The sequence below is a fragment of the Cornus florida genome, unplaced genomic scaffold, assembly GCF_030987335.1.
Source record: "Cornus florida cultivar Cherokee Brave unplaced genomic scaffold, ASM3098733v1 CherokeeBrave_3.0.0_Hap2_Chr06, whole genome shotgun sequence".
Taxonomy (NCBI): domain Eukaryota; kingdom Viridiplantae; phylum Streptophyta; class Magnoliopsida; order Cornales; family Cornaceae; genus Cornus; species Cornus florida.
The window spans coordinates 60,118,030-60,140,806 of record NW_026775576.1 but is presented as its reverse complement, the minus strand read 5'-3'; the positions used below and the strand labels follow the sequence as shown (position 1 = coordinate 60,140,806).

The following is a 22,777-nucleotide window of genomic DNA, read 5'->3' as shown; positions in this document are numbered from 1 at the left end:
TGACAGTCAATTGTGAGTTGACTCAATCCTTACGTCATTGATTACACAGTCTCCCTCCTCTCTCGATTGGGGCATGAAAAAGTGACGAAAGAATCTCGCTCTCACTTTCTTAGGTTTTACAGAGAGAGCGCATATACGTTTAGAGAGAGAAACACTTTTTAACATTCTCTCTCTCTAACTTAATTTCAATCTAGAGAGAGAGAAGAGTGTTTTAATTCTCGGTGTGAGCGATTCTCGAAAAGAGTCGTTGTCAATTAAATCCAACAGTGGGTTCCTTTCCGACGAAGTCAGGTACTGTATATCTATACTTATATATGTCTATATATACTCTCAACAACCAGAGAGAGAGAGAGACGCGTTTGCTACTGATACCTGCAAGAATCTGTAATAGCTCACTACCAGTTGATTCAAGGTACTTCTTGACTCATCCCTTCCCAGAACCCCAACTCAGTGAGTTATACATTTTCGAATGTTTATATTTCTTGAATTTCGCTCCCTGTCTGCAAAGGGGTTTATTTGGTTTTGAAAATTTGAATCGGTGCAAAAGGTGTTTTTTTTTTTTTTTTTTTTTTTTTATATATATTTTTTATTTTGGGAATGTTCAATGTCTGTGTTTGTCTCTCATGGAATCAAACATATATTTTTCTCTGAATTGATGTAATTGTGATAATTGGTTTGTCCAGCGAGAATGGAACGCGCTGGAATGGAAAACAATGTAACCCAACAACTCTCGGTTGATCCACTCCCTTTTGCTAGAAGGTACTCTGGATTTAGATCATTTAATCCGTTGTTTTCAGTTGTTTTTTTTGTTTTGTTTTTCAACATTGTATTTGTTCTATTGGTGTCTGTTTCGGCAGTTATCAGTTGGAAGCACTGGAGAAAGCAATTAAGCAAAACACGATTGTGTTTCTGGAGACTGGTTCTGGCAAGACCCTGATCGCGATCATGCTTCTACGCAGCTATGCCTACTCCATCCGAAAGCCGTCCCGTTGTTTCGCTGTTTTCTTGGTCCCTAAAGTTGTTTTGGTCACTCAAGTACGTGAAATAAGAATCTTTCTTACTTTTTCTTTATGCTTCAAGAGTGTTTTTTTTTTCCCTTTCGATTTTGTTTTATCCTTGAGATGTTTTTGATTCTTATAGGTCTTTTTATTATTTATATATTTCAGATTTAGCACCTTCACTGAAAATTTTCCATTGCTGTGCATTTGCATTTGATTTTTTGTTAATATCATCATTGTTTTTTGTTTTTGTTCTGTACCTATTAGCAAGCTGAAGCTGTGAAAATGCACACTGACTTGAAAGTTGGAAAGTATTGGGGAGATATGGGTGTTGACTACTGGGATGCTGCTACATGGAAGCAGCAACAGGATGAATTCGAGGTGTGCATAGTTTTTGTTCAATCTTACTTTATTTTTTAAAGGGAGAGAAAAAGAAGAAGGATAAACATCGTATGTGCCTTTTGTTTTTTAGATTTTCTAATGAAATGACATAATTCTAGTAAGCTTTTGTGGAAACAAAAAGAATAGAAAAAAAAAAAAGGAAAAAAGGAAGGTAGTTGGGACACATTAATGGAAATTTGCTGTGATATTGACAAAAAGGATTTTATTTATGTGTTTTGATACCATCAAATATTTGCAACTCCCTTCCATTTCAAACTACGCTGCTTATATTTACTATTAGTTTCGAAGTTCTATTAATCACTTAAGGTGTGCATATAATGAACTAACATTTGGCTTATGTTTCAGGTTCTTGTAATGACACCCCAGATCTTACTTGATGCCCTGAGGCATAGCTTTTTGAAACTTGATGAGATAAAGGTTCTTATATTTGACGAATGTCACAATGCAAGAGGTAGTGACCCCTATGCTTGTATTATGAAGGTGAGTTATATTTATGTTGTGTTTGTCATAGACATGTAATGTGCCAATCTTAAAGTTATTGCAAGCCTGTCCCAACAATAGAATCTTGCCTGCATAATGTTGCTAATCCTGTTGATAATAGGGCTTGTATTAATGCCAATCTTAAAGTTATTGCAAGCTTGTCCCAACAATAGAATCTTGCCTGCGTAATGTTGCTAATCCTTTTGATAATAGGGCTTGTATTAATATATTTATGTCTATGTAAAAAAAAGAAAGAAACGTTCTCCTTTATATGTTGGTTATTTAACATTTATTAATGTGGTACAACATGCGTTTATGTTATGAGCTATTCTCATTCTGCTTTTCTTAGACCAATTGATGATATGAATAATTGGAATGCATATGCAGGAATTCTATCATCGTCTCTTGCAGACTAACTCCCAGGTTCCTAGGATATTTGGGATGACAGCTTCTCCTGTAAAATCTAAAGGTATGGAAGATTTAATAATGTCTTAATTATATTATTCTAACTATTTAGAAGTCGCTTCTAATTTCATCTAGTTAGCCCGTTGGCTTGGAAAAGCCGATCTTACTAATCAATTTCTTGCATTCTAGGTCGAAGCTCTTCATTGGCCTATTGGGAAATGATCAGTAAGCTCGAGAATCTTATGAATTCAAAGGTTGCTTCTTTATCTTGCAATTGATTTTCTCCTTACATGCATACTATCTTGATGTAATGTTAATTTTTTGGATTCTTTGGGTCCTTAGATCCCGGTTCCGCCTTTGTTTAAGGGACGCGTTCTCCTTTTGAACGCTTTTTAATCAATTATTATTTATCAAAAAATAAAAAGGTGGACAAACAATGGCTCATATAATGTGGTGTTTTTTGGCTACTTTATATAGGTTATCACTGCTAGTATTTGGACTTCGTATAATGTCTTGGATGATCTCACTTGATTTGAATATTTTTTTTGTGTCTGGTCGTGACACTTCGGTAATTTGAGCCATTTGAAGAGCATGCATATATGCTTGGAGAAATTTGGGTACAATGCTGATAGCACGTCCTCATGCCTACTCGATTAGCTGAACATCAGTATTAATACCATAAATAGTAGCTCTGTTGTTGACATGGAATGTGTGCCACATCTGTCATGTCATGTGACATACTGTGATTGGTTAATGATACCAAGTAGACTCATAATCTGATAACAATAAATTTTTGGTGAATTTTATTGAATTTTTGAAGACCATTTAACACAAGTAATTAATTATTTATAATTTTTTAGTTACGATCCTAATTATATTTTATAGTAAATTAATGAACAATAATAGATTTATTCAAAAATAAATGAACATTCATATCATATATAAGATAAAATAAAAGGAAAATTAAGAAAAATATAATACAAATCAATTGTACAAAATAAAAATAAAAATGAAGCATAACATATATATCATATACAATGTGTATATGCATAATTATTTGGTTAATGCAATTAAGAATGTATGTTTGTTGTATTAAAAAAAAAAAAAGCTCTATTTAAATTAAATAAAAAAACTCATTAGATAGGATAAAGGTGAAATGTGAAAAAGTGGTATATATATATTTTTTAGTTGTGATGCCAAAAGTTGGGTTGAGGTATAAATACAAACAGTTAGGTGCATATCCTCACATAATGTATTGTCATATTGAATGATTATTTATTTTATTTAAAACTATGAGGTTATACATGGAAGTAGATATGAAAACAAAATATATTAATATAAAAACTCTCCCTAAATTAACAACAGTGAAGTTGAGAGTTGGTGGCAGATGCTCAACTTTTGTGTTTGTTACTTGTTAGAAGTCTTAGACAATTGGAAAAGTGTAGGAAATAAGTTCTCTCTTTTTCCCACATTGAAATGTGGAAGAAATAGGATTTTAAAGATGAGCTATAAAAGCCTAGTAGCCAGAGAACATTAATTGTCTCACATCGGATAAGTTTAACAAAGTGAATGAAGGATGAGGTATATATAAAGTAGCACATGTAGGCTTAAGAAAATAAACTTGGCCTGTTCTCTGCAAATGGGAATGATTAGGCCCAAGTGAATTAATTTTGGGGTGATTAGGCCCATTTATTTAGTGAAATTTTATTCATAGCTGAACCGGCCAAGTCTTTAAGAGATTTGACCGGTTCATGCTGAGAATCGGCCGGTTCGGCGAGACCCGACCGGTTCTGATGTGAGTACTGGGTCACACCGCTATACCGGCCTGTAACGGTATCGGTCATTCAGAATTCTGGTGTGAACCGGCCGGTTTGGGCGAACCATGGGTAGGTGATGAACTAATATTTTGCTTGAACCTTTTTGGCAATCCTTTGCCATGGACTGTCTATTTCTGCAAATGCGTCCATGTGTAAGCCCAACTTGTTATTTCAACATGCTCATCTATGGAGATGCTCAAAAGTTGGGGTCAAGATGCTCTTTTGGCAATGATTTGATTTATTTGTTCTAATAGTTTTGTGTGTGTGTGTACGTTGTGTAATATGGTGTGTTCTGTGTATCCTCATGTGTGTGTTTTCATGTTGCATATTAGGTCTACATCAGTTTTGATTTATTATTGATGCTTTTCACCAGTCCATGCGTTAGTATGGTTTTCTATGTTACCATCTTTGGTTTTCTATGTTACTATCTTTTTTAGGGCGGAATCTAAAGCTAATATTTTGAATTCAGCCTCTTTGTTTTGATTGATTGCGAGTGCATTTTAACATTAGTACTGTGAAGTTTTTGATGGGTTTGTATATCTATTATTTTCTGGTATCTGCTGGAATTTCTTCCACAGTCTCCTGAATATATAGTTCCAAATGTACTTTCTGTTTTGTTTAAAGGATATATTTTGAAATTAGACTACATGAAATTCTGGTCTTCTGTTTAATTCTTTTAAGCATAATGCCAAAATGTTTGGTTAATTTCCTTTTTTCCCCTCTTCACATCTGATGTAGGCCAATTATACGCTAAGTAATATACTTAAACAATTCCCTTAGCTTACACCCTATACAGCTTTGCGTCCGTGTTGGCGGCCACTTCCACCTCTTCGAACCATTATAGAGACACGCGTGTAGACACCAACTAAAAACCTTTTGGTAATAAATTGAAGTTCTTGGAAAATAAGGGTTTGCTCATATCAGTTTTCTGTTCTAAAAGAATTGGAAGACAAAAAATATTTCAATTGTCTTTTTAGTTGACATTTTTCTTAAAACCTGTTATAAGAAAACGAACTTGAAAAAGGCTTGAACTCAGAGAACTGCCATGATTTTCCCCCCTTTTTTCTAGACAATTGAACCAAACAGGTGCTAAATCTACCCCTCCTTCTCAATAAACATTAATGGGTAACCACTGATATTGATGACACTTGAATTGAGTTGATCAAAAGCATTTTTGTTAAACAAAGCATTCATAAAATATAATTCTTTGGTCAATAACACCTACATGGAGGAAATTCTGCTGAATAGAAGTTGTTTGTTGAAATATTCTGCAGTGATACTCAAAAATATATAAAATTTTTTTCTCTCTAAAGACGAGTTTGGTAAAATGAAAATAAGTAATGGACTTGCTATTTCAATATTTCAACCCATGGGGTTGGCTCAAGTGGGTAAGTCACTTGGCCCTGATGCCTTGGGAAGCATCAGGTAGGTTTGACTTCTCTTGGGTGCAAACAATTTCCCCCCCCCGTGGCGCAGCGCGGGGGAGGGGGGGGGGGGACCTAGGGAAAAAAGAAAAATTTCTATTTCAACATTGTTTTTGGTAGTTGATTATGCTTTTTCTACTTGTTTGTTGGGCATAAATTATGTAAAGTTAGTATTCTAGGAGCACATTGAACTGGATTACAAATAAAATAAATGATTTATTGATAAAACACTTCTCTCCTTTGCTTTGTAGTTTTCATCTCACAACATGTTATTTGATATCTTCCAGTTCATTTGTTGTTTGAAGTTGGATCCTTTTTGCATGATGATAGATGATCATTGTGACATTTGTTTTTGCTCTTTTGGGATAAAGGTGTACACCTGTGTGAGTGATTCTGTTCTGGCAAAGTACGTTCCCTTTTCAAAGCCGAAGTTGAAGTTCTACAAGCACGAGGATATCCCTTATGAGCTATTTGAACGTTTGGCAAATTATTTGAAGAGTCTAAAAGAAAAGGTACACATCTTTTTAATGCCGATCTGTTTATGTTCTTCATTGTATCATTTTGTCTTGTTGCTCTTTACACCTGTATCTAGTTTTTCTTCAACTTTTCATTTATAAAATCATATAAGCAGGAAAGCCCCCCCTCCCCTGGGTGGTTACACAAATGCCTGCTATGGGGCTTGAACCCCCCCCACCTTCCCTTTGGTGGGGGGTGGGGGGGAAGGAGAGTTTATACTGGTTGGGTAATGGCCTAGCGGTAGGAAAGCCTTGTAGCTGTTTGACTGATATGTACTTTCTTCTCTGATAAATTTTTTTTCCTTGTTATTTTTCTCCTTGTCCACTAATAGTAAAGATTGAATATAGTTCTTGAGTTTGCAATCTCATTTGGATTTCAAGGTGTAGCAAACAAAAGGGTGAAGGAGATGTGAAGTAGGGGTGGCAATTGGGTGGGGGTTTGGGCGGGTTATGAATGGGTTGGGTATGAATGGGTCAGTAACCCACTGTCAACCCACCAATAGTGGGTCATAAATTGTTAAGGGTTCAAATGAGCGGGTCATAACGGGTTAACCCGTTCCAACACATTTTTTTGTTTCACTTTTGCAAATTTTTTACTTTCCTACAATCCACGGCCAAAAAAAAAAATAAAATTTGTTCTTATATTAATTTTTTGATTTCAAGCATTACAATTTTTTTTTTCTTTTGGGAAAAGTCACTATACAATTTAATCAACAATATTAATTATATATATATAGATATTTAGAAAAAAAAAGTTTTGAGCACGAGTTATATATATGTGTATATGCATTATTTATATATCCATTCTCTATATATAAGTCCAATCTGGTTATATATCTTAGGGGTGGCAATTGGGTGGGTTTGGGCGAGTTTTTTTTGGCTGGGTTTTTAATGGGTCGGTAACTCATTCCCAACCCGCCAATGGCGGGTCATAAAATGGGTAAGGGCTTAAGTGGGCGGGTCAGAAACGGGTCAGTATTTTGTATTTATATATATGTGTGTGTATTATGTAGTTGGAGGATGATGGACATGGTGGTAGAAGGCTTATTATAACTTTGAAGTTTACAGATTTATAACTTTGAAGTTTTTAATTTAGTTCACAGATTTAACTTTGAAGATTTTTTTTGTATGAATAAACATTTTATTTAATTTTTCCATTTTGCAGAATGGACTGAAAAAAAGAATGATTATTGCTTCAGTGGCTGCTGCGAGACCACAGAAAAATAAAAGAAAATTTAGAGCTTCAGTAATTTTCCTATTTCACAAAAGAAACTGAAAATATCAATTAAGTTATGTTTAAGATTTTAGTAGAGCACATCTAAGTTTCTTTATTTCATGTTCACATGAATTAAACAACAGAAAATATCAAACTTCAACAAATTATTTCTCCACTTTCCTGGCAACCAAGTAAAATCTAAAATGATTTTAAATAGGGTTATGAATTATATTTATATACATAATAAAATTATATTATTATTATATTATCGTATTTTTGTCGTGTCTGTGTCTTTTTTTTTTTTTATTTTTATTTTTTATATAAGGAAGTTGAATAGTTATCACTGAAAAAAAGAAAAAAAAAAAAGAGTTCTGTTTGAGCGGGTTAAGATGGGTACCCACTCTTAACTCACCATTGACCTTTGAATTGTATGGGTACTCACTTTTTACCCATTATTAACCCACTCACTTAATTTTGGGTACCCAAATGATTTAATTTTAGTGGGCGGGTTTGGGCGGTTTAATGGGGTTGGGTATAAATTGCCCCCTAATGTGAAGTAACAATAAGAATCCTGATAGCATGTGTTTAACATAAATGTTTGTCTAGGTTGTTGGAGGATGGACTACAAGATTCTTGTAAGTTCTAATCCAATCCCGAATGTAAAATAGTGTTTTCCTTAGCTGAGCTATGTAACTGTATGATTTTTATTGATTTGGAGAAAGCCTATGATAGGGTACCTAAGACCTAATATGGAGGGTTTTAGAAAAGAAAGGAGTCACAAAGTGAAACATGGACACCATAAAGGACATGTATGATGGCTGTGTGACTATAATTAAAACATCTGTAGGGGAAACAAGTGAATTTCCAATTACTGTAGGCTTACACCAACGATCAACATTAAATCCATACCTTTTTGCCTTGGTTATGGATGATGAGCTGACAAGACACATCAAGATGAGATTCCCTGGTGTATGTTATTTGCCAATGATCTTGTTTTAGTTGACGAGACTAGAGGAGGAGTTAATGCCAAATTGGAGGTTTGGAGAGAAGCTTTAGAACTAAAAGCGTTTCAGATAAGTTGAAGTAAAACTTAATATATGGAGTGTAACTTTAGTAAATCTAGAAAATAAATGAGTATGTAGTGAGGATTGAGAATCTAGAATCATGAGATTCCTGAAAATGAACATTTTCATTATTTAGGCTCAATTATTCATAATGAGGGAGAAATTGGAGTTGACGTTAATCATAGAATCAAGTCAGGACGGGTTAATTGGAGGAGTGCATCTAGTATATTGTGTGATAGGCGTATCTATCTTCTTATGATTGAAAGGGTAGTTGTATAGAACAGCTATTAGACTAGCCAAACTTTATGGTACTGAATGTTGGGTAGCTAGGAAACAACATTTGCATAAAGTGAGTGTGGCAGAAATGCGAATGTTGAGATGAATGTGTGGTAAGACTAGAAAGGATAGAATTAGAAATGATCATGTTCAGGAGATGGTTGGAGTAGCACCAATTGGAGATAAAATGAGAGAAAACAGGGTAAGATGATCTGGGCATGTGTAAGAAGACCTTTTAAGTGTGTTGGTTAGGAAAAGTGACATGGTCAACATTGAGGGTAATATTAGGGGAAGAGGAAGGCCAAAGTTAATGTGGGTAGAGTTAGTAAAGAAAGATATGATAGCATGTGGATTGATTGTGAGGCTATGGCCTTTAATAGAGCGGAATGGAAACATGGGATTCATGTAGCCGACCCCAAATAATTGGGAGAAGGCTGTGTGGTTGTTGTAAACTACTATGTTTGTTGGCCATCAATAAAACTTTGAGCTACCGTTTGCCTTTCTTTTGGTTTTCAACAATATATTTCTTTATCTTTTTAAATGTTTTAACCCTAAATTTATTTCTGTTTTTTCTTTGTTTTGTTTTTTTGTTTTTTTTCCCAGCATGAATTCTCTGTCAGAAGATCAAAGCTCACAAGCTCTGCAGCAGAATCTGCAAAGAAAAAATTATCTAAGCTATTTTCTACCTTTTTGTTCTGCTTGGATGAGCTGGGTGTTTGGTTAGCTTTAAAGGTATATATTATCTCCAACTTTTTGTTTCTTTGTTTTGATATTGGTAACAGTACGATATACACAACAAACTTGGTTTCTGTGACAGGCTGCTGAATCCTTGTCATGTGAAGAAACTGACACCTTTTTATGGGGGAAACTGGATGTTTGTGGTGAGACAACTGTGAGAGATTTCGTCTTGGATGTGTCTAAGTTTTTATCCTGTTGCTTACCATCTGGTACTCTCTCTCCCCAACTTTCTGGGACAATCGTTCTATTTATCGTAATTTCTTTGTTCCCTTTTACTTGGTTATTCTTCTTTGACTTTTTTCTTGTTTCACTGTAGGTCCTGAGTGGAGTATTGGTGGAAACATAAAATTTAATATGGATGCTGGGTATCTAACTTCCAAAGTTAACTGTCTTATTGAATCTCTTATTGAATACAGGTCGGCAGATCCTGCTCCATTGAACTTCTCTTTGCTATATATATCTAATTGTATTATACTCTTAATTTTTTTTCTCTGAATTGTATTATGTTTCCAATAAACACAATACAGCTTCCAACATGAGGAGCAAAAAGAACAAAAGAGAATAGACTTACGTTGCATTACAATATTTTGGATCATTGTTTAGATTTAATGTGGATTGATATGTTGTATGTTATTCCATGCAGGGATATGAAGGATTTGAGATGTATAATTTTTGTAGAAAGGGTCATTACAGCAATCGCTCTTCAAGCTTTATTGACTGAGTTGCTTCCAAAATTAAGTGGATGGAAAACGGAGTACACAGCTGGGAATCAGTCTGGGTTGCAGTCACAAAGTAGGAAAAAGCAAAATGAAATTGTTGAACAATTCCGCAAGGGAATGGTAGGTTTTTCTTTTTCGTGTTTTCCCCCTCAGTTTCTTCCTAATATTCATGATATGTTCTCTTTTACTAATTGAATTGTCTGCTTGTCGGCTTAACATGCTTGCAGGTAAACATCATTGTTGCAACCTCAATTCTTGAAGAAGGCTTGGATGTTCAAAGTTGCAACCTTGTTATTAGATTTGATCCCTCAGCTACTGTTTGTAGTTTTATTCAGTCCCGTGGTCGTGCTCGAATGCAGAACTCTGATTTTTTGCTTATGGTCAGGAGGTATGTTCTACTTCATCCTTGGCCCATTGAAGACATAGTGGGACTTTTAGATGACCCAGGTTTAAAATTTTCCGTGACATTCTTGTAAATGCTTACACACATTGGTTTATTTATACTAACACTCTTTGTATAAAAGTTCAAATTTTATTTTCTGAGCCTCCTTATGAGTTGCAAATATTCAAGTTTCATCAAACGGTACAAGGGCCTTGCCGAAGTGGTATCATCTCCTCCCCACATGGGAGGTTGAGGATTCAAGTCCCTATTTGGAGACAACAGTGGATGTGTGAATGTTGTCTTATCTATCAAAAACGAAAGAGAAAAATAAAATTTTGCTAAATGACTAATAAAAGAACTATGCAGAATAAAACACCTCTATTTTATTTATTTCATACCAGTAACAATGGTCATTTGAGTAGGAAAGAGTTTACTGTTGGTAGTGGTACTGACATATTTATTTTTTTGTCAATATCTTAGTGGTGATGCTTCTACACTCACCCGAGTACAGAACTATCTTGCTAGTGGAGACATCATGAGGAAGGAGTCCTTGAGCCATGCATCCGTTCCTTGTGCACCTCTTGATTGTGAATTGTTTAATGAAATCTCTTATCGTGTTGAAAGTACAGACGCATTTGTGACTCTGTGTTCTAGCGTGGGTCTGATACATTTCTACTGCTCGCGACTACCTTCTGATGGGTTTGTTCTTAACAAGCTTCATTTTTCATGTTATTAAATTTCTTCGTTGTTTCTTCTTACTGTTAGTCTTATCTAAATGCATATATGAGAAATGACATGTTTGTATTATAGGTATTTTAAACCCTCTCCTCGTTTCAATATTGATGAGGAGTTGGAAACATGTACCTTATATCTTCCCAAAAGCTGCCCGATACAAAATGTTTGTGTTAAAGGCAACATCAAAATGTTGAAGCAACTTGCATGTCTAGAAGCATGCAAGCAGCTTCATCAGAGTGGTGCGCTGACCGATAATCTTGTTCCGGATATTGTTGTGGAAGAAGCTATTTCTCAAGAATTGGGTATTTAATTTTTTCTTGATTGTCGTGGTTTGTTTAAAAATTGTCATTTACTTTTCTCTTTATGAATCTTTTATATATCTTTGTATCTATTGATGCCGATATTTTTCTTTTCTAATTTATGATATATTGGTGTATAGGGAATGAAATATATTCTAACGATCAACCAAAATACTTCCCACCCGAATTGGTTAGTCATTGTGTGAATGATTCTATGAACGTGTATCATTGCTATTTGATTCAGCTAAGCCGACACTTTGATTATGATATCCCGCTTCATGATATTGTGTTTGCTTTGAGGACTAAACTTGAGTTAGATGATGATAATATGACTATTGACTTGGAAGTTGATCGGGGTAGTTTGACAGTGAACATGAAATATGTTGGAGTAGTTAAGCTTGATGCTGGAAAGGTAATGTATCTTATTTTATATGCTTAGTTACCTTTATTGTTGTATTGTGGAATAATTAATTGAAATAGAAAATATAGGTTTGGTTTCTATTGACCATTAAGTTATATCTTCCAGGTTCTTTTATGTCAGTGGTTTCAAGTTACTATTTTCAGAGCTCTTCTTGATCATAATTTCAATAAATTGAGAGGGGTGATAGATGCATTTCATTTGAAGAATGATTTTCCAGTACATGACTATCTGCTACTCCCATCTACTGGCTCACATCAGAATCCTCCATTCATTGATTGGAAATGTATTAGTTCTGTGCGATTTCCACGCCTACCTCTAGATAAGAAACACACAAATTGTTCTCTTCCCAAGGGTTATACTCATCTGGTGAAGACAAAGCATGGTTCTGTCTGCAGCTGCATGCTAGAGAATTCTGTTGTATGCACTCCTCACAATGGTAATGTTTACTGTATCACTGGCACATTAAATAATTTGGATGGGAACTCACTTCTGAGGCTAAAGAATGGACAAGCTATTCCTTACAAGAAATACTATAAATCACGGTATGCAGAATTTATTTGTTATACTTCCATAAACTATTGTATGGAATAGAGTTTTTTAATTTATGGTATGAAAATTAAAATGATAGTGTTACTGTAATGCTATTTACAGGCATGGAATTGACTTGTGTTTTGAAAGTGAATCGCTGCTTAATGGGAGACATATTTTTCCAGTGCAAAATTGCCTTCAGAGATGTAGACAGCAGAAGGAGAAAGGTTGGATAGATTGTTCGCTTCTTTGTAATTTTATCTGGTTTCCATCCATTTCTTGTTTATGCACACATGGACACACACACACACACACACACACACACACACTTTTTTTTGTGTCATGTTTGATATAAAAAAAAGGATGTAAAAAGGCCGCAATGCTAAATTTGATCGTGCTAGTTTTAAGACTGGTCCCTTTATTTAAATTCTGGCCTTAAATTTATAAGGGTAAGCCTGGTTGAATAACCTTTCTGCAACTCACCCTAAAACCACATTTCCATTTTCTCTCTCTAACCCATCCTTTACCCTCTAATGCTGAACCTTATCTCTTGGATTTTCATTGCGTTAGTTTACTTGCAAATACATGTAACGGCATTTTTCTGAGTTAGGAATCTTATGCCCATACTCATCAGAATGGAGTTGTTGTCAATCTGAAACTGCTAACAAACATTAAATTGGTGTTGAAATATTGATGGTATTGGGATTAAATTTTAACAAACAGTTCTCGTCAAAGCAAGTGACAATTGGCTACAGAATTTGGAGCAGGAAATTATAGTGAAATGAACATGTAAAATGGTTTACAAATGGCTTTGGTGTGGTGTTGCAGTGGTGATTTGAAGCTGCCCTTCTCTCTCGCAAGTCATAGAGAGAAGATGACTACACAGATTAGTTGGGCAGACAGGGTTTGTGAAGAATGTGTAATAGAAGACAAAGGTTTTAGAAAAATTCACGTTATGAATCCAAACAAATTGGTGCTATATATATACACATATACGTATATATGTGTCGTGGGGTTTGAAAGGAAGTAGAAATGGTTCGGAAGGGTGAGAAAGTAGTGGAGTGGATCATCGTTCAAAAGGACATTCTATGGCTCATTTAATTGAGTGAATCTAAACAGTTTAGCGGACAACAATGTTTGACAATAGGGTATCATCTGGTCATTTGAATAATTTCATGTATTCATTAATGGTAGATTTAACACCATGGCTGATTTGCGAACTTCTAATAGGGGATTTTTTTGCCTTGGGGACTATTTGCAACATGATGTTAGATTTTTGCTTTTTCGTAAGATTTTATGTGCATGTTAAGTTTTTTCACTGTTATACTGGTTTACCAATGGCAAATTTTGTGCTTGATTTATTTTTTTGTTCTTTGTAGAACCAAGCAATGCATCCGTTGAAGTGCCTCCTGAACTTTGTTCTGTTATCATGTCTCCTATATCAATCTCTACAATTTATTCTTTCTCATTTGTTCCATCTATCATGCACCGGATCGAGTCGTTGCTTATTGCTGTGAACTTGAAAAAGATGCACGCGGATCACTGCATGCAAAATGTTGTTATTCCAACCTTCAAGGTATCTTACTTGCTTATCTCACCATGCCAGAAATTATAATGCTTGTGTTAAAATGATGAGGTCAACTTGTGCTCTTGAATCGTTTCCTACTAATTTTTTTCAATAAACAATATCTGGTTGAAATGTACATTCCCAGCTAAGTTTTCTTTCTTTTTGTCATTTCATTCCATATATGTCACTTTTGTGTAAATTATACAAGCACGTATGATTACTCTGTATTCTGTCAATACTTGTATACATTGTGTGGATGCAAGTTGATATGGATTCTATATGGCTGCAAAGGTTTTTGGAAGTCATTGATGAATAGAATGAATAAAACCATTTAGAAGCAGAGGTGAAATATTGTTGTCAGGTGTCAATATAATGAAAGAAAGGCACTTGAGGAACTTATTCATTGTTTTTGTACTCTTTAATTTTGTACTTACATATTTTAGAGTGATTACATAGTAACTCAAAATTTGTATCTGTTGAAAGTAGTAATTATTAGCAATATAAAAAATGAAATTCATAATAAAAAGAAATAAATTAAGCCGTCATGCTGAGTTTTTGGCCAAATACCTCCTTTCAAGAGAATTCAGGTTTTTTTTTCCACATATTATTTCTCCCGTGTTGCAAATAGAATTTTCAGATAGATAAATGCATATAATAGCATTTTATGTATGAATAGTTGCAACACCAACGTTCTTTATAAAATACATGACAATTCTTTTTTAAATATTTTTACTGCAAATTTTCAGTAGCTAAATCAAATAAAGAATTATTTTTAATTGTCTAATTTCTATATCCTTTAAAGAATTTCATTATACCTCATAAATACTGGTTGAACATTTGTTATTTTGTGGATTTATTGGGTGTTCTGACAAAAATCCATGCTTAGCTAACTTTGTGGATTTATTGGGTGTTATGACAAAAAATCCATGCTTAGCTAACAAAAAAGATAAAAGCATTAGTTCTTCCTGAAAATATCAACATTTAATAATAACCACATTCTCTTCTGCTACTTTATTAACTATGTCGAGTGCCCATTTTATAGTGATTGGTATCTGACTTGTGTTATTAAAAATGAAGTTCATCTATAATTTTTTCGGTCAGAAAGTGTCAAAAACAATGTTGTTTTAATGTTTGAGGGTGTAATTTCTTTACAGCTGCAAACCATTGTGTCCTAAAAGTGTAAACTAAAGTTAAAAGTCAAATACCATTTACACTGTCCATTTGTTTGATTATGACATTGTCCCTAGCTGCATTTCACCGACAATGCTGGAATTTTTTTTTTTTTTTGTTTCCCAGTGGTTTGATACTGTTATTTGATCAGGTAGTTAATTAAAATTTGGATACCTGATGTACCATAGTTTACATATTGTATTAAATAATTAAGGTCACATTTGGGTGTATTTTGTTAGCTTTTTAACATGCTACATTTGGCAAAGCATGGATCTGTAGATAGTATAACCAATTCTTGCCTAATAATAAAATCATGCCAATTGTAACATGTTTATATTACTAACCTCTTTAGTATGTCTTTGTAGTTTCAGTTTTGCAATTCTGCTGTAGCCATTTTTTTCACTTTAGATACGTTATTTTTCTGACTCTGAATTTGCGAAGTGTATATCATGTAGTTGAAGTGTATGTTCCAATTTTCACTTTGAACTTGTGCTAACCAATCCATCTATGGTAGGTCTTGGAAGCAATTACTACAAAGAAATGTCAAGAGAAATTTCATTTGGAATCACTGGAGACCATTGGGGACTCTTTCCTCAAATATGCTGCCAGTCAGCAATTATTCAAAACCAATCAAAATCACCACGAGGGCCTTCTTAGTATCAAAAAAGAGAAAATAATTTCTAATGCTGCGCTTTGCAAGCTAGGATGTGACTGCAAACTTCCGGTAATCTTTTACTTGTCATATTACTTTAATGTTTGATCGTGGTCATCATCTTGAATTTGTGTACTTGATCCTTTATGCTTGATATAAGGATGCATTTGCATTCTTAACCCTTCATGCTTAATATCCCTCTTTAAATGGACTAATTTTATTTTTGGGACTATCTGACTCATTTTTTATAGGTCAAATATAAAGTTAGTTGTTAGCATGCTGACTTCCATTTAACTTATCCTTGTATACGTATTTCACACTGGTAAACTGCGTAGATATCTTCTTCCCCCTAGTATTGTATTTTAACCAACCTAGGAAGAAGAGAAGCTTCAGAAGCTTCTATTTTCACTGGAAAATTGATTGCATGGAGTTGTTTAATAATGTTTATTTGTCAGTGTGTAAAGCTCTACACATGGAAGTGTTAAATGTAGGACTTGTAACTGCTGTCATGTTTATGATTGTTGTATTCTATTGTTGGCGAGTAATGGAAAATATTGCATACTGAATATTAACATACCTTCTGTTTGTAATTTTTTTTTTCCCTAGTTCTTTTGTTTGTAATTTGGAATGTTAAACATTTAGTTCCATTTAAATACTACTTACTATCGTATGGATTACTCCATCTGTCCCATACTATTTGTCCCTCTTTCTTTTTTGGGATGTCCCAAATTAGTTGTCCCATTTGACAAGTTAAGGTTAAAAATTGCTATTTTCCCTTAATTACCCTTTAAGGTTTCAAAAATTTCCGAACTTGATAATATGCATATTTAAATTGAAAAGGACAACATGGTAATTTAAAAGGGGACAATGCATTAATTGATTGTACACTTAAAGAGTTATAATACCAAAGAGGGACAACTAATATGGGATGAAGGGAGTATCCTCATATTTGTGGACCTCATGGTTCACAAATGATATAGGATGATCCAATTTGACTTTTCTGAGTGTTATAGTTGTAAGTTTGGGTGAAAGACTTATTTTTTGGGTCTACTTGAAGAAACTAATCTTTAAAAAAAAGGAGAATTGGGAGGGCAGGGATAGGAGTACGTGTGATGCTAATATCAACTTTGGGTCTATTACTCCCAAATTGAAGTATCAGCGCTCTAGAGTTAAGAAAATGTTGATCAAGGGCCCTTGGCATTGTAAATTCATTTATCTTATGAAGTTTGTCCCCAACTTGATATGTTTTGGGGCTCAATTAATTCTACATACTATACTAGCTCTAGATTGGATAGTGGAATCATAGCCATAAAAAAAATAAAATTTCTCTAAAATTTCTTGCTTGCATAAAAAAATTATTTGTATTGCTAGATCATGTTTATCTCATATATTTTCAGGGACTTGTAAGCAAGATTCAAAAATTTTATTATTCTTTTCAACTTGTAGGGCTTTATTCGTACTGAGCCTTTTGATCCTAAAATGTGGATCGTTCCTGGCGATCGATCCGGAGATTACACATTGGACGAAGAATCGGTTTCTACTAAGAGAAAAGTCTACAATAGGGGAATAAGAAAGGTGAAGAGTAAGACAGTTGCTGATGTTGTGGAGGCATTAATTGGTGCATACCTCATTACAGGAGGTGAACTAGCAGCTCTATCATTAATGGATTGGCTTGGTATAAAGGCGGATTTTGCCAATATACCATATGGGAGGGACTTCCCAGTGCAACCAGAGAAGCTTGTTAATATCAGATATGTAGAATCCTTGTTGAACTATTCATTTCGAGACCCGTCTTTGCTAGTAGAAGCATTAACCCATGGTTCTTACATGCTACCTGAGATTCCTAGATGCTATCAGGTAATATTCATATTTGCATTTTTCAGATGAATTTCAGTAGTGTTGCTGTTGGGGGAAGTTGTCTTCAGGCCTTTACATTAACTTTCAGGATTTTGATATTAATTACCCTCATTAATCACTCTGTACTAATGTTGAAGATAAAGCATTATAATGATATCAGCTAGAATTAGTCTCTCATTTCATCGTATCCTCTCTTGAAAAATGGCTTGAATTTTATTTTTGCAATGATCTTAAATATCTTTTGTATGGTTAATGAAAAGTTGAGTTTTTATTTGCAATGGTATATGAATTCCAGCTTGCTTCCTTGTGGTATTGGAAGGTCCACATTGAGGATCTGTTTCATAGAAGTTAGAACTCAGTGATTTTTTGTCAAGTATTAAAGTTGTGTTGCCAAGATTGATCTTGCAAACAGCACTAAAAATAAATAGTTTTTACTTTTTCATCAAACTACTAGGATGGCATGTTCAATACATTCTGATTTTTCCATGACACTGAAGATACACATATACCCATTTTAAAGTTGACTCATATATACAGCTTTAAAACTAATTATATAGATCTATTTCTGCTGAGAGGATAATGCTTATTTTGTTGGTGGCGCAGCGGTTAGAATTTCTTGGGGACGCGGTGTTAGATTATCTCATAACAATGCACCTGTGCCATAAATATCCTGGACTATCACCTGGGCTGTTAACTGACCTAAGGTCAGCTTCTGTGAACAATGACTGTTATGCCCATTCTGCAGTTAAGGCTGGATTGCACAAACACATTCTGCATGCCTCGCAAGAGCTTCATGGGCATATTAAAAGCACTGTGACCAGTTTTGAGCAGCTGTCCTTGGAATCAACTTTTGGATGGCAATCGGAGACAACTTTCCCCAAGGTTAGTCTTCCATATTAACTGCTTTCCTTGTCAAATATTAACTCCTTTGCGCTGCAATATTCTTCTTTGCCTTTGTTGCAGCATTTAACAAGGAACTGTCTTAATTGGATTATTAATATGATTTTTAAATTATTAGCATAAGAATGCAGTCAAAAGGGCCACAGTTGAGTTGTACAGCTAGAATCATCAACAAACCCATGGGGCTGCATATGAGACCTTATCATCTACCATGTTGTGCACCAACTATGAGTGGTCCAAAACTAAAATGAACTATCAAAATCAAAAGCAGCTTTTGATTTGTCCAAGTATATAAAGTGGCCACCACAAAATCATGGCACATGTATGTGCCCTTTGAAATCGGAGTTGCTTTTGATTTCTGTTGTTTTATTTTATTTTTTTTGGTTTTTATGTTTTTTCAGTTTTTTCCTTTTCTAAAAGGTACTTCAATGTACAGTTTTTTTCCTAGCTCATTGTCTTGCTACTAAAACATTGACAGAGCACCTGCTGAGTGGCATCCACAAAAAACATAATATTGAAACCAATTAGATTTGTATTCTAAAAAGCAGGCATGGACCTAGTGTATATTCAGTGGGGGCAATTTCCCCCACTGAATATATGTATATATATATATTTTAGTATTAATACAATTGATTTTTCCTTTTTTGAATTATATACCTATGAATTGGATTTCTGCTCCGCCAATATGGCTTCTGGATCTGTGGGAGGCTGCCCGCCATATCTATAGTGGAATCCTCTCTTATAGTGAGAAAGGTGAACTCCGCGCTTTAAAGATCTGGCCTTATTCGCGAGCAGCTTTCTTTTCATAAACACCCGGTCCCCCCCCCCCCCCCCCCCCCCCCACACACACATACCCACCCACCCACACCCACCCACACACACACACAAAATTTCCTGGGTCTGTCTCTACTAAAAAGGATGTCGTCCTTTCCTTTTTTCTTCTTGAAATTTAAATTCTTGGCAGAATGTTTTTTTATCTATTGCTTGTTTCCTCCATTAACATGTCTGGATTTGATATTGATTAATATCAGGTCAGAGGAAAACGAGTTAAGACTTCCATTTAAGGTATATTGCATTTTAGTTTGAATGACCTGCATGCAATCTCTTCTCTCTCTGTGGCTTCTATTTAAGTTTCTATGAAATGTAGAAGTTGTAATGTGAGAGATGTGAAAGTAGGATTGAGATTTATATATGGATAGAGAGAGAGGGAGGTAGAGGGAGATAGTGTGCAAGGGTGGGTTGCAGAAAACGAGATATACTCGATGAAACTAAGGTTGAAATAGAAAAGATGGACGCAGAGAGAGGGAGAATGTGAAGAAGGGTTGAAGAGAATGAGGTGCACTTATTTCTTCACCCACTTACATTTCCATATTATTAAATGAGTAACATTCAGAAGATCCCTACTCTATAATATTCTAATTCTCAAATAGACTTGAATCTTTCTTCAGACGGATTAATCTCTCTCTGCTAAATTACGTTATTTGTTATTCTGCATAAACTATCTCTTACATCCATCTAACATTTATTTATTTATTTTTAGAATGTACAGCGAACTCAATTTTTAGTTAACATAACTTCTCTTCTCCTCTTTGTGCATTTGCATCTCGGATTATAGATGTGATCTTGAAATACTGGTAAGCTGGATGGTGGAAAACCTCCTCAAACATATTTCGAGATTTCTTTTATACATGATCTTTTAGCTAATATTTGTAGTTTAAGTAACTACTTTCATGAGTATGGCAAAAAAATAAAATTGATGTGGGAAAAGAAACCAATGTGAAACCCAATATGTTTTTATTTGGTTAATTTTTGCAGTTTACCTTGTCAATAGTTGTTTAACTTTGATGAATGATAAGCTAGTCGACGACAGTGAAAGAAATTTTTAAATGCTTCGGTATGCATTCCTTAGTCAAATTTGCACTACATTTCTACTTTCAGGCATAATTTCACTACTTTGTTTCGACTGAAGTTTGATGATCCATCAATTTTCTTAAGCTGCCACGTTTTGGTTTGAACATTTTTTTCTTTCTTTTAATCCTGGAATTGATTCAGGTACTGGGGGATATAATAGAATCTCTAGCTGGGGCAATTCTGATTGATTCTGGATACAACAAGGAGACCGTCTTTCAGAGCATAAGACCTCTTCTGGAACCCCTAGTTACACCAGAGACATTAACTCTACATCCAGTAAGGGAGCTGAATGATCTTTGCCAAAAGAAACATTATAATAAGAAAAAGACTGTATTGTCTAGTGAAAATGGTGTCGCTTTCTTCACCGTTGAGGTTGAAGCAAATGGTATCTCACACAAGCGTTCATGCACTGCAGCAGACAAGAAGATGGCAAAAAAACTGGCTTACAAAGCTGTTTTGAAGTCGTTGAAGGAAAGCATGTATGGTACATAAATACCATACACATCCTTTAGTACAGACAATAAGACAACAATAAAATTGGCTATGGAGGCCATTGTGAATCGATGAAGGAAAAAGCATGTATTGGACATAATTATGTGAAGCTTTTAAGGCACAAGTTGAGTTGTTATAAGTTTAGTATTTGTGTGGTCATCTGTATCTCTAATGTCTGATATTAGTGGCAGATATGATGGTTAACAGATCATTAGACAATTTGTTAGTCGTTATTTGCAAGAAATTTGAGATAAGGGAATCCTTTAATAGTGATGTTGGTATTTGAGATAAGGGAATCCTTTAATAATGATGTTGGTGGGTAACATTGGAAAATGCTATGTTTGGAATCATTTTTCTTAGTTTCTTTTCGGCTATGATCTGGTTGAAAGCTCTTTTAACAAGAGAGATACTGATTTAATCTTGAGAACCCCTCTTTTAACAAGAGAGATGCCGATTAATCTTGAGAACCCTCTTGGAGAGATGGGTGGAACTGATTTTCTGTTAAGACTGCAGATAAAGTTTTTTTACGACTTGTTAAGGGGGACAAACAGATTACAGAAGAGTGCAGATGCAGCCATAGCCGGGAATTTAGTTCCAGATGGAGTATTATTTGGAGAATTAAAGCCTACTGGATAGTTATCTTCTTTGTTGGGCAATGCTGCCATTAAAGATCACCAATTCTGTTTAATTTAAATCAGAGGGTATCGAGGATTGTTCTTGTTGCTAGTGTGGTGTGGAATTGTAGTCCTCTTGAGACTTTATTTTGGGGCTGGAATGTTTGTCCTCTGGCAACAAGCATGGTCTTATTTATTTGATATTTGGAGTAAGGCTGAACTCAGAACGTCTTTTCAGCTTGGGTGCTTTTATTTGTTGTCGCTTATGGCAGTTTAATGGTAGAAAGTGAGACCTTATGGCTGTTTAATGGTAGAAAGTGAGACCTTATGGCTGTTTTGGACAGGTGCTCTCGAGTCAAATGAATTCTGGGACTCAAGTTCAATGAACAAAGATTCAAAATGCCTCGAGTTCAGCCTTCTGCGCCTATTGTACTTGGTAGTTGGCTCCGGAAGTGGGTTCCTACAAACAGTTGGGTCCTTCATTGCTGTAATCTGGTGGCTTGTCGTCGTAGACTATAGTGGTGTCTCCTCTGCTTTCCAAAGTAGAAGGTCGAGAGTTCAAGTCCTAGTAGGAACAAAAGTTTGGTGTATGAGTTTATTATCAATGTATATATATCTATCTATCTATCTTAGCAGATGGGTTTGGAGCACTAGGAAAGGTGATTACAAGTGGGATGGGTGGCTGTTTCCTTTAATTTCCTTTTCTTTGTAATTTGTATTAAAAGAAAAATATTATATTATTTTTATGTTTTATGAAGTAGTATCAAGTTCGAAGCAAACTTCTTGCTATTTATCAATTGTGTGACAGTAACAATTGTATTAGTATTGTTTTCTCAGGCACCAAGGCAAATCTATCGCTTTCATTACTGTGAGAGCCCCTGTAATATATTGACCTTACTTTAGTTTTATTTTAAGTTGTCTTGGTGGATGACATTATTGGCAGCCTAAGAAATTATAACTGGTTAAAGTCTGGGGTGTTGTGCTATAACACCCTTCTTATCTAGGTCTTTTGTGCTGTTTCTGTTGTGACCTACACATTCATATGCGATGGTGCAGATATGTGTATATAAATGTCTTGAGAGATTAAAGAGTTTTACAAGTTTTAGATCTGTATGTGTATGTATCCATTCATAGTCTATATGTTTACCTACCCGTATCCATATGCCTATATGCATGTCAATAACTTTTTTTTTGT

At 34.8% G+C, this 22,777-nt stretch overlaps 1 protein-coding gene across 2 annotated transcripts; it reads left to right on the top strand.

Annotated features, from left to right (window-relative positions):
* Positions 1-96: 96 nt before the first annotated feature.
* Positions 97-22,454, top strand: LOC132311640 (endoribonuclease Dicer homolog 2). 2 transcript variants are annotated; one of them, XM_059809646.1, is made up of 24 exons: positions 97-450; positions 684-759; positions 858-1,035; positions 1,266-1,379; positions 1,746-1,880; positions 2,268-2,349; positions 2,475-2,539; positions 5,898-6,038; positions 9,201-9,329; positions 9,415-9,544; positions 9,652-9,751; positions 9,979-10,174; positions 10,282-10,442; positions 10,917-11,135; positions 11,247-11,473; positions 11,611-11,882; positions 11,997-12,433; positions 12,543-12,646; positions 13,799-13,995; positions 15,671-15,880; positions 17,255-17,665; positions 18,269-18,547; positions 19,597-19,630; positions 20,618-20,751. In XM_059809646.1, the coding sequence occupies exons 1-23, from the start codon at positions 315-317 to the stop codon at positions 19,627-19,629; spliced, it is 4,032 nt and encodes a 1,343-aa protein (XP_059665629.1). In that variant the 5' UTR covers positions 97-314; the 3' UTR covers position 19,630; positions 20,618-20,751. The 2 variants fall into 2 exon arrangements, with proteins under 2 accessions (XP_059665629.1, XP_059665628.1); XM_059809645.1 differs by lacking the exon at positions 19,597-19,630 and having other exon boundaries at positions 99-450; positions 20,618-22,454.
* The last annotated feature ends 323 nt before the right edge of the window (positions 22,455-22,777 follow it).

Excerpts from the sequence above, each read along its gene's own strand:
- LOC132311640 (XM_059809645.1), top strand. The coding sequence starts at position 315 with ATGTCTATATATACTCTCAACAACCAGAGAGAGAGAGAGACGCGTTTG. Across the intron at positions 10,443-10,916 it reads TTTTTGCTTATGGTCAGGAG|TGGTGATGCTTCTACACTCA; the intron begins GTATGTTCTACT and ends TCAATATCTTAG. Across the intron at positions 18,548-20,617 it reads CGGAGACAACTTTCCCCAAG|GTACTGGGGGATATAATAGA; the intron begins GTTAGTCTTCCA and ends GAATTGATTCAG.